The sequence below is a fragment of the Alternaria viburni genome (assembly GCF_023758015.1).
Source record: "Alternaria viburni strain BMP 2772 chromosome Unknown scaffold_34, whole genome shotgun sequence".
Taxonomy (NCBI): domain Eukaryota; kingdom Fungi; phylum Ascomycota; class Dothideomycetes; order Pleosporales; family Pleosporaceae; genus Alternaria; species Alternaria viburni.
Genome location: NW_026055803.1, coordinates 125,204 through 136,977, shown reverse-complemented (window position 1 = coordinate 136,977; position 11,774 = coordinate 125,204). Strand labels below are relative to the sequence as shown.

Genomic DNA, 11,774 nt, shown 5'->3' with positions numbered 1-11,774 from the left:
TCCGTGGCATGGCGGTTGAGGGGAAGCCACGTACTCGGCATTCTATCGCTTAGAGACTGCTACGATGCAGGTCATCAATCACCGCTTGCGATGACCAAAAGCCGATTGTTCTTTCTGGAATTACTAATAAGGCAGTCCAGAAATGCAAGAGCTGTTGTTAGAGGCAGTAACTACGAGCGTCCCGAGATCTTCTAGGGACATTGTGAGATGCCTTCAGGGTTTGGTGGGATACATCCCTGGATAGGAACACATCCGCCCCTCCATCTCGTAACTCTGCAACCAGGCGAATACTATAACCCGTATCTCTATCCGGCAATACTTGGGTTGACTTGTTCTGGAACGATGATTACCTCGCCTCGCTCCACCTCCGCGTCAGCTGCTCTCACATGTTGCCATGCCTTCCGTAAGGAGCGGGCAACGCTCCGATTTGACAGTCCTACTCTCAACGCTACATTCTCAGCTGGGCGCCTGATCCTGAAGGTTCAACAAAATATTGGTAAAGGACCATGTAAACTGTCTTTGGAAACACGATTACGGCCCTTCTTCTATATCTACGGGTCATCCGATAGGCAGGCCAAAGTTTCGCCCGTTCATCTCGAGAGGCTGATGCAAGAGCCAAAAGTTATCTAGCATCATGCCGTGCTGCCCAGTCCGTCATTGTGTACATACAATGTGGTTAGCCATACCGACGTGCATGCTAGACCCGGGAAGCGGGAACCCCTCCACGCCGTCATAGCCGCGGCCGTTGACCAGCAAGTTTGCAATTCCGCATCCTCATCGACGATACATTCCCATGTACTCTTTTCGGACCGGAGACATCCAGCACTGGGACCCAAAGTTCGCATACCCCAGCGGCTAGCCATAACACCAAAGTCAACTTTAATGCGTTGGTGTTTCGTGACGGTGCTGAGGCCCTCCTCAACATACCCCTCACTCAAGACACCCTCAGCTCAGACGCCTCTGCCCCAAGTAAATTCTCCGCAAATCCAGACACGCTCCTACGGCAGATCTCGCCGCCGATCCTGTCCGAAAACTAACATACATACCCGCTCAACACCATACCGAGTATTATGCTGCGTCTCGCTCTTGAGCGAGCGAGTTGAGAAGCGCCTGTCACTGCGGTAACGCAGAAACAGTCGCCGACAGTATGACGAGTTTACCGCCACTATCGTAACCACACTGCACTCCACTTGACAACTCTACCGATAATGAGCCAACTAAAGCTTACATCTGACCCTCTACGTGCGAACAAATAAAAACACATTCTTTTTGATCCACCCCGTACTCTACCTCACCGAACAACGGCGAAAGCGAAAAGAGCCACCACACTAGATCACGATGTCCCAAAATCTGAAACACATCTGGGTGGAGTCGTACGCAGTTCCCAACCACCCACAACCACGCACGCACAAAGAAGCGGTAAGCAGAAAAGGCACCAAAACAGCAAGCAAAGAAAAAAAATCAACGTGTACCAACACCAGCGGTCAACCCAATAAGCGGGCCGCTCCCGGCAATCAATCGGTGTCCTTTGCTCCGTTCACACCAACAGCCCGTCCGTCTCATCCCCCCCCCACTTCCGCTACACACCAAATCCCAACACGTGCACACTTCCACCACAACACCCACATAACAATCCGCATTCTAGACCCTTGATTCCCACATTTCTCGCCTGCCTAACACGTGCAACACACCGGTAGATCGTTGTCTCCAAACGAAACGGCGCATCTGCAGCTGTCAGGCCAGGTCATGCGCGGTAGGTGCGGGTAAGGCGACGCGCGGGTGTACCAGGGTGAAAGGAAAACACAGTGACAGGGGCGATGAGGGGCATAGGGGACCGGGTATGCTGGTATAGGGACAGCGATCATAGTAGATGGGAGGAAGTCAAGCGGGAGGTTTTGTGCTGTTGCGGTTTAGTGGCGGTACACATGTATGCATGAAGTGACAGGGCTTGGGGCGTTTTCTTTCACGTGTGTTATGCGAGTATGACTGGAATTATGAGGTGGGTTTGCGTGGTGGGGGATGTGTATGGTAGCCGGTGGGTGTTTTGGCGATGGGAACGCGGTATGCGGAGGGAGGCGTGTGGACTGTGGATACGTGTGTTGAGGGGACTTGATGGTAAGCGATTGGTTGGAGGTGGTGTTGTTGGCTTGGACGGTTGCTTGGCTGTTGCTGGCTGCACGTGAAGATGGTGGTAGAAGTATCATATCAATCATCATATAAAGTTGATACAGTAAATATGTAAGCACGATCAAGAATCAAGTAGTTTGAAGTGGCATGATGTGTTGTGTTTGACAGTGCAGTTCTTTGTATGTACTACCATCACATGTCGACATTGGCAATTCGCACTGTACCACTAATGGTGGCTTACTCCTACAACATGTCACCTCGTTTATATCATCCAAGTTCTTCAATGCTAGGTTGGGGTCAGCATGAGCTCGTGAGGAGTCACCAGTTGCACTTACGTCGACGTCGTCCCAACCACGACCCTTTACGTTTGCCAACTCGTCCATCGACATAACATGGCCGGTTGTGACTGCGACATCCTGTTAGTAGTTGCCCAAAGCATCAGAGGGAGTGGAAGCTTACAGTAGCCAGCTTGAATCTTGGCATCAATCTCGACACGACTGTCCGCGGGGATCATGTCGTCGGGAATGGGTACACGCTCATGGATAGGAATGCCTTGATCGACAATAGCATCGTGCTTCATGTTGGACATGCTGAGCATTCTGTCAATCTTGGTGATACCCAGCCAGTGCAGGATATCTGGCATCAGAGCCTGGAAGCGCATGTCCTTGACACCGGCAATGTTCTCGGTGCGCTTGAAGTACTCGCTGGCACGGTCTTCGCCTCGCTTTCTGGCGTTGTAGACGAGGTATTTTGTGACCTCACCCAGAGCACGGCCTTCCTTGCGGAAGTAGATGACAACACCGCTGCCACCCTTCTGGGCCTCTTTGACTGCTTCTTCAATACCAAAAGTCAGGTAGGGACGGCATGTGCAGATGTCAGATCCGAATACGTCACTTCCGTTGCATTCGTCGTGGATACGGAGGGCGAGCTTCGCACTGGGGTCGGACATCTTTGCTGGGTCACCGAAGATGTAGACTGTTAGACCGCCAATAGGAGGGAGGAAGAGCTTGATGTCGTGACGGGTGATGAGCTCTGGGTAAGAACCACCAGTCTCTTCGAATAGTGTCCTGCGCAAAGTTCCCTCGTCTTTAGAATACGTTAGTGGATGTAGTCAGAAATGCATTTCGACCCACTTACCAATGTTGAAACGCTCAGCAACACCAGGCAGGTACCATACAGGCTCGACTGCGACCTTGGTGACCGCAACCTCACCAGTCTCGTTGACGCAAATCTTGCCATCGGGAACGAGCCTGCCTTTCCTTACACTCTCCTCAAGTTCTGGCACTTTCATGTGTGCTCTGGTGATGGCAATGGTAGGTCTGATCTCAACATCATCCTTATCCATGGTTTCCTTGTACAGCCAGGGTGCGAGATGGCCGTATGGGTCCATGGCCACAATCTTCTTTGGGTCGCTCCATTGCGGGAAAGGACCGATCTTCGCGGCAGGCTCAGTGTTGGTGAAGTCTGGCTTGTGTGTGATGTCGAGGTTCTTGCTGGCGACAGCAAGGGCGTTGTAGATGGAGTATGAGCCACCATGAGCACCGATAGCTACAAAATGTTAGAAACTAAATGTATAGTCGTTTAGATGTACGTACCGTTACGTCTTCGGATAGTGTTCGCATGTCTTGACACAACGACAGGGCCACGAACAGCAGGGTCCTTGGCACCCCACTGCATTGGCAACGGGTCGACACCGGCTTGGCCGGGATACGAAGTCAAGATGATCTTTGAAATCTTGGATACACTCGTGCGACGTGGTTGGGCATCAGCATTTGAAGGTGGCTGCTCATACTGCTCGCTAACAGCTTCTACGGACTTCTCTGGCTCAACTTCCTTCGCCTTCTCGCCGTCCAGCTTGCCATTGGCAGCTTCACTTGCTGCCTCGTCCTTGATTTGCTTGATGCCTGCCAGCATGTTCACACGGCCGTTGATCTTGTCGACTGAAGCTGCCAGTACGGAGTTCTCCGAACGGAGCGCCTTGAGCCCATCGAGAATCTCCTTGAGGACAGCATCGCTGGTGGTGCTTTCAGTAGACATGTTTGGTAATGGAAAACCTCATACAAAGTAGTACAGGATCTCTGATCTTAAAGGCAAATAGCAATCGCGATTGCTGCGTTGGTATCGAGTCGTGAAACAAAGACCGGTGAGCTCCGGTGGTAGGACGAACACGCAAGATGATGAAGAAGTGGGTAGCGGACAGAGTCACAAACACAACTTTGAACAAACGTCAAAGGGGACCAGAAGAATCCAGAGAAGGAGGAGAAAGAGGGAAGAGGAGGATCAACGTGGTCAGATATTAGGAGCTCGCCGGCGGTGGCAGCAGCGAACAGCTGACTACACACGTGCATGATGGTCGCGGCGAGCGCTGATAGGAGCGGGGGCGCTTATCGGCTATCGACGTATGCGGCAGCTGCAAGGGAGCGACAGGGATCTTGGCGGTCGGAACCACGCGAGACTCGAGACGCATTCAAGCCAAACTCGCGATTTCGCGTCACTGCACACGACAACGGCGCGACAAGCACCAAACACGGCTCTGGATATCCCCACCACAATCGCTACTTAACAATTACGTGTACACACACCTTCCCCATCTGGTGACTCTAACCAACGCGAAGAATGGTGCGTTCCTCCCGGCTTCACGGTATCGCAGGCGCAAACTAACAGCAATGACAGGGCAAGCGCAAATCCTCCAGCAAGCCTCAAGGCCCCAAGAAGGCAAGCTCTACCCTATCCTCCTGATGCCCCGCCGACTAACACCCCTGTAGAAGGAGAAACTCCCGACCACCTTCCAATGTCTCTTCTGCAACCACGAAAAGTCCGTCAGCGTCTCCATCGAGAAGAAGTCGGGTGTTGGCAACCTGCAATGTAAAGTGTGCGGCCAGACCTTCCAGACCAACATCAACTACCTCAGTGCGCCCGTCGACGTGTACGCCGACTGGATCGATGCATGTGACGCCGTCGCGAAGGAGGCAGCCAAGGGCAGCGTCGAGACGGCGCGGAGTACAAATCGCATGGGCAGGATGCCGACGGCGCACAACCAAGAAGACGACGACGGCGACGGCGGCTTCATCGAACACGACGAGCCTGACGCCGAGGGCGAGTACGCGGACTGAGTTGCCCGGGGGCCATCGCGCGAGGGCGACCAGGCGTGAAGGCTTCAGGCCTTGTATAATACATGGGAACATGGGGAGCGGATCATGGCTTGCATGGCGTTTAGGATACCAAAAAGGATCCGCAGATTCACGGTGGCGTTTCATTATCGTCGTCAGCGTCAGGCTCAGTGTGTTCACGGTTAGCTGAACGCAGCCTGTAGAAGTGTACACAGTAATCAAGCGTGTACATCAATGACCCTGGTACGCCTATAATCATGTGGTTTTCTTTGAACGAAACCATGCTACTACATGCCCAACTAAACCTAAGCCGCCCTGCGCCCAGCAAATGCTATCGATGAACCGGAGATGCTGTTGATTTCTTTACATGGTGTAGAAACGGTCGCCAAAGTCACCCAGTCCAGGGACGATGTAGCTACACGTCATATTAGTATGGAGCGGTTAGGAGATGGGAGTAAACATACTTCTTCTCGTCCAGACCCGCATCAACAAAGGCAGTGACTACCCTCACCTTGGGGAACTTATCCGCAAGGTTTTGCGCGCCTTCTGGGCTGGCAATGAGGTTGAGGAAGAGAATGTGCTCCTCTGGCACGCCCCGCGACTTAAGCACATCGATCGCCATGAGTGCCGAACCACCTATCTCCATCAGCAGTGCTTACGCAAACACGCCTTGTGTACTTACCAGTAGCCAGCATAGGATCCAGCAACAAGACCCATCTGTCGGCGATGTCCTCGGGCAACTTGTCGTAGTACAGTTTCGGCTTACTAGTCTCCTCATCCCTCTGGATCAAGATCTTTCCAATGCGTACGCTCCTACAGCAGTCCCTCAAACCCTGCTCCATGGACTCCCCCGCACGCATAATCGAGACACCGCAGATCTTGCCCTCGAACTTGACACCGGAGTAGGTGCGACCTACTGGGGTGGTGATCTCCTGGGACTCTGTTGGCAGGTGGTTGAGGCCTTCTTCGACAAGCAAACGGATTATGCGGTTGCTGTAGAAGATAAAATCTGCGCGGCCGGTATTGCGATCACGTATCATGCTTGAAGGTTGTTAGTATGGGTCTTTGTGCTCGACCATGGTGTTAGTCATGGTTCACGGGGCTCTTACGTGAGCAATGCTATCAGCTGAGGGGATTGAGGTAGGATGTGGACATTGGCCTGCTTGAGGGGAGTTGAGACGGTAGCTGTTGGTTTCAGATTTGAGGGACGGTATTCGGGGCCCAGGGATTGGGAAGGTGGATGCGAGTCGGAAGACATGGTTAGGGGGAGGCTGAGGATGGTCAGTCAAGGTCACGTAGCAGGAATCTGGTAGTATGGATATGTTTCAGCGCCAAAATACAGCATCTTAGGAGAAGCGTTTGGGAACATGCAGACGTAGTTACAGTCTAAAATAAGCTTACCGGCGCGTGAATGTGTGAGCAGAGCTTGTGCTGTTGGAACACAATTTGATGTTGTGGGGTGGTAAGAATGAGATGGAGGTGAGAGCAAGACCAAACGATACAGCAGACTTTTATCAATGGATACGATGTCCAGATAAGAGGCAGGAAAGAGGAGCAGGAGCGTAGGTGGGCTAACAGTCTAGGCTCGTGACCGTCGGCGAAGTCCTTCACTCTGTTTGGGAAGGAGCAACCCATGCCCCGCTGTTTAGCGTGCCTGTCGTTCGGGACCCTGCTTGGATCACCAGCCACCATGCAAACAGCCGCTTTGAGCATTTCACTGTGACTGTCATGATGTCGCGACAATGAGAGAATAGGTTTGCGGTGAGCGAACGCGTGGACCGACGCTATCAAGCTGAATGAGAGCGGGTGCCGAGACAAGCCATCCACGGTCCCTGGTGCCACCCGCCTGCTGCGAGATGCGCGTCTGAGCCAACTTTGGGAGCGTCACCACAACACGCCTACGCACCGACATGGCCACGACCATGTTCGCCAATTTCACGTCCGGCGACCGTCGCAAGAAAGTCTACGGCAAATCCGCGCGTCGCTCCACCCTGCCGCCGCCCCTTCCTGATTCCAACGATGATGCGCCGCCATCCCCAGACCGACCGCGGAAACATCCCGCAGCCTTGAATGGCTCGCTGAAGAAGGCCGGAGACACATTGAAGGCCAGCACGGGTCTGGAGAATGCGCGCGCAAGGACCGACGATGTCGACGTCTTCGATGTACCCTCTGATGACGACTTCATGTCGCGCCCGAAGCCCGCGAAGAAGATCGTAGCGAAACGTCGGGCACCTGAAGCAGCCTTGGAAACCTCAACTTCTTCTAGAGGGGAGGCCGTGGTGGCATCCAAGAAGCCAGCAAAAGCCTCACAGCCATTGCGCAAGCCTGACGACGCGAATACTGCCACCGTAAAGAAGACGCTGCCGACGCCCGCGCAAGTTGCAAAGCCCGTACAGGCACCGCCACCGCCATCCTCGGATACGATCGCACCTCGGACACTACGCAGGAAGACGCCTCAGCCTGTGGGAGCACAGAAACAGACGGCAAGGGACCCGGAGTCATCACAGAGGCCGGTGGCCAAGGCAAAGGCGTCTTCCGAGACGACGGCCGTTGCGCCGACAGCGACCAAGGCGCAGAAGAATGCAAAGATAACCTCGGCACTACCTGCGAAAAAGACGGCAGGAAAAGCTCTTGCCAAACCGACCGATGACCTCGCTGTGTTTGATATACCGATGTCGGACGAGGAGGCTCCGCCAACAGTCAAGAAGATCTCACGTCAAGCTCCGCAGAAAGCACGTAAAGAGCCTCCCGGGAAGTCCAAGACAACATCGGAAGAGTCTCACAAGGACACTACCGAGTCGGACGAGTCGAATGCATCGAACAAGCGAAAGCGCAAAGGGTCCATGTCGTCGACTGCCACAGTGGCTGCATCAGTGGTACAACAGACGAGTGAACAGTCGGCGCAGCAGCGGAGCCGGAAGGTTCAGAAGAACGAAGAAAGTGCTTCACCGGGGCATGCATCACTATTGCAGCCCGTCGCAGGCGCAACACGGAAAACGCAACCGCCAGCGCTGGCACTCAACAAACCGACAAGGACGAGGCAACGTACCGTACCTGTCATGGCACCGCGAAAGATGACCAAGGGCCAGTCCTCCCCTGCTACTCTGAGCGGCATGATACCGAATCGCCAGGCCACCAGGCCATCTCCTGTTAAGAAAATCCCAGACGTGCCTGAGATGGAAGACGAGACTATGTATGACATACCAGATCCGTTGACCACCCCTGTTCGGAAATCCAGACCTATCGTACCTGGCTCCGTGACACCGCGACAGAGAGATCTCTTCAGCGGCTTGCTAAGCGATTCATCGTCCTCTGCTACACCAATGCCAAGCCTGGCGAACTTACAGCTGACGGATCGCAAACCGAGATCACTTATCGGTAACCTGGCAAGATCAAAGTCTGATGTCACTCACAGTGCCAAGGCCCGTAAGAGCAGACTCATTGACACTCTTAAACCAACCGAGACCAGCTCGGACGATGACGAAGAAGACAGCAGCAGCGATGGTGGAGAAGAGTCTGAAGCAAGCTCAAAACATTCCTCGTCTGCAAGAAGATCTGTACGAGAAGTCGGAAAAGAGCAAGCTTCAACGGCGTCCTCTGACGACATGGATGTGGACAAGCAAGCGAATGTGGACTCACAAACATCGCAGACAACGTCTGGTTTCGGCATGCGTCCAAAGCTCACTTACGCAATGGCGCGGTCGTACCTAAAGGAAGACAATCCAGAGGATGACCTACTGATCTCGATGGATCTAGACGATGGCTTTGGGTCTCAGTCCCAGATGGATACCAGATCTGTATCCGAGGATGACCCCGAGCAGAACAGTCAAGCACAGGCTCAACAAATTCACGAGCTCAAGACACGGGGGCGTAACATGATCATCGGATATGAGATCGAAATGATGATCGGAGACATATCCGTTACCAACAGTAAGAGTATGAGGCGTAGCGCAATGATTGATCTGTGCACCAAGATGGCCGATGAGACGTTCTGTCATCAGCTTGTCGACTCGGCTCTGGCCCATCAGTTCTTCCAGAACATCGCCGGCGGTCGCGAGATTATCTTCGACTTTGTCGCTGCCGTCGCCACAGTATTTATCCTCCGTACCAACCCTACCCACTCTGTCCTAGACGAGTTACAGGAGACCGGCAGTTTCGCTCACTTGATCGAGCTAGCCAGCAATGATGCGGATATCAAGGAGATCGCCAAAGATCGCAAGTCGAACATGTCTAAGATTGCTAAGGAATCGGTATTCACGTTTCGCACCCTAGTCCAGCAAAGCTCTATCTGGTCATCCAGCGTAGTACAGAAGATATCCCCCCAGCTTGTCGCGCTGAAAGCTATCGAGTTGCTCATCATTGGCATGCGGAAGGCTGGCAATGCTGATAAGCTACTTGATCAAACGATGATCTCCCAGCTCGTTGAGATGGCTTCGAAATCGAATGATCGGTTGCAATCGGGCAAGGAGGGAAGCGCGGACAAAATATGCCTGGAAACAGTACTTTCCATACTGGAGTCAATTTCTGCCACAAGGCAGATCCAAGCCTCCTGGCCGACTGGTGTGCTTCAGCGTATTGCGGGCTTTATGCCTCGGTTCTTCCAGCCTGACAGCGCTGCATCAACTATGCTCGCTGTCAGGCTATGCATGAACCTGACGAACAACAAGCCAAAGGCTTGCCAGCCGTTCTCAGCAATGGCTTTTGTGCAGCCGTTGACGCATTCCATCGTTGGAAAGTTTGAGTCGATCAGTACGGGGCTAGCAACGGAAAAGCGGACAGAGGTTTTGGATAGTCTCATCTTGAGCTTGGGTGCTGCCATCAATCTTGCGGAGCTGAGCGACGAGATGAGGTTTAACGTCGCTGATCAGATTGACGCTCTCGTCGCCATCTTCCTAGAGGGTTCAAAGCGTGCTTCACAGGTATGTACGCGTTCAGCAGTCATGCTTTCAGCAATGCTAACCCTGCTTTAGGCTGCTTCTGTGGAAGAATCGCATTCTGGTGTAGCCATTGGATATCTTGCCGTGCTCCTTGGTAATCTGAGTCTCAACGACCAGATAAGGGCAAAGGTCCGCACGCTGCTACCGAACAAGCGACTTGACACCCTTGTCGATAGCATCAAGGAATTTGTCCGTGTGCACCAACACGTTGACCAGAAGGCAGGAAATCTTGAGGGAACAGAGGGTCAAGAGGCTTTGCAGTCCTATACGGCGCGCCTCATGCTTGTCGTGGAACGGTTACAGAATGCGAGCACTTGATGGTGCAGAGATGCAGAGGCTTGACTCCGGTATCCCGCCTGGGCATTGATTTATTACTGATCAGACGCACTTTGCCTTTACTTGATTATCCCTCGGGTTGTTTACCATTGGGCAGCAAGTCGTTTCCCTCTTGACAGGTAGGTTCTTATTGGTTAGGCTTTTAATGGCTATGGCATGATACCCCGAATTACGCGTATGCGGTCATTGCTGGGAAGGGATCGCTTGTATTGTATATAAAGATTTCGATACCCCAGCATCTTGGACAGAGATGTGAATAGTAACGGTCGTGCAGCGAGGCTCTTCAGGCTAGCAAATAACCCGTAGCAGTTATATGAGAAACCTGCAAGCTTATACTGATTGAGCGACATGTCGTCTATTCGTCGCCGCTATCCGCTCGTATTCCCATCGCGTAGGCAGTAGAGGCTAAATGAAGGCTTGTAACCTCGCACGTACCCGTCTGTAAGGCTGCACCCGACCCAGAAGGCCGGCTCAAGTGACGCAACAGCCGGCATGTGGAGTGGCTCTGCCGTCGGGGCAATTTGCGAGATGCCTTCTACAGAACTTCCATGCAGCGGGCGTGTAATATCCGGGCGAGCAACTTTTTTCACTTTTGCAACGACTTGCATGTGATGGTTTCGCCTTGAGTCAAGAACGCCCGACATCATTTCGGTTAAGTTGTATGCTCGGGGCATCGGGAAGGGCAGCAATAGTTTCTGACATTTCGGAGGTTCTTGTGGCGCTGAGTGGTTGTAGGTGAATGGAGTATCTGCAGGTAGTGTGCTGGACAGGTTTGCGCTAGGCTCGAGACGATTGGCAATACGTAAATGAATGCTTCGAGAAGCTCTGGATTCGTCGGCTACGGGGTGCACTGTTCGGCTTGGATGGCCAGAACTGCGGAACCCAATACCAGCTGCTCGGTGCCAAACCCAAAGCGATATATCATGGTTGCCCAACTTTCATATGCGGACGCGAGTCGTTGCTGCTATATCGAGATGGGAGCCGGCAGACATGACGGCATCAGCACCCCGTCGGGGACTTTTTTTCGTGAGCGACGGCTGCTCTTCACCTACAACTCTGGCACGACGCTCGCCGAAGTTTACCTCGACCGCATCCTCACGACAGTAGCTACAGCGCTCGGGCCAGTGGACCAGCTTGTTCGTGCCACACGCACCCATCACCTGCAGCTAGACGGCGTCATTCCGGGCTGGAAGCTAGCTCCTACAGGCAATTGGCAGGTCCGAAGCACCAAACGCAACCTAGGCAGCTACATCGCAGCGGTGGA

At 53.3% G+C, this 11,774-nt stretch overlaps 4 protein-coding genes across 4 annotated transcripts; 2 read left to right on the top strand and 2 right to left on the bottom strand.

The window, feature by feature from the left end:
* Positions 1 to 2,364: 2,364 nt before the first annotated feature.
* On the bottom strand, positions 2,365 to 4,164 carry URC1 (putative GTP cyclohydrolase; the record flags this gene model as incomplete). The annotated part of the gene is made up of 5 exons (XM_049359724.1): positions 2,365 to 2,370; positions 2,463 to 2,533; positions 2,587 to 3,213; positions 3,265 to 3,675; positions 3,723 to 4,164. The coding sequence occupies 5 exons, from the start codon at positions 4,162 to 4,164 to the stop codon at positions 2,365 to 2,367; spliced, it is 1,557 nt and encodes a 518-aa protein (XP_049205823.1).
* Positions 4,165 to 4,743: 579 nt separating this feature from the next.
* J4E79_010891 (uncharacterized protein) lies at positions 4,744 to 5,240 on the top strand (the record flags this gene model as incomplete). The annotated part of the gene is made up of 3 exons (XM_049359723.1): positions 4,744 to 4,746; positions 4,801 to 4,842; positions 4,893 to 5,240. The coding sequence occupies 3 exons, from the start codon at positions 4,744 to 4,746 to the stop codon at positions 5,238 to 5,240; spliced, it is 393 nt and encodes a 130-aa protein (XP_049205822.1).
* A 360-nt stretch (positions 5,241 to 5,600) lies between these two features.
* FUR1 (Uracil phosphoribosyltransferase, synthesizes UMP from uracil) lies at positions 5,601 to 6,495 on the bottom strand (the record flags this gene model as incomplete). Its single annotated transcript, XM_049359722.1, has 4 exons — positions 5,601 to 5,652; positions 5,702 to 5,873; positions 5,920 to 6,230; positions 6,347 to 6,495. 4 exons carry the CDS (start codon positions 6,493 to 6,495, stop codon positions 5,601 to 5,603), a joined length of 684 nt encoding a protein of 227 aa, XP_049205821.1.
* A 652-nt stretch (positions 6,496 to 7,147) lies between these two features.
* Positions 7,148 to 10,492, top strand: J4E79_010889 (uncharacterized protein; the record flags this gene model as incomplete). The annotated part of the gene is made up of 2 exons (XM_049359721.1): positions 7,148 to 10,156; positions 10,208 to 10,492. 2 exons carry the CDS (start codon positions 7,148 to 7,150, stop codon positions 10,490 to 10,492), a joined length of 3,294 nt encoding a protein of 1,097 aa, XP_049205820.1.
* Positions 10,493 to 11,774: the final 1,282 nt, after the last annotated feature.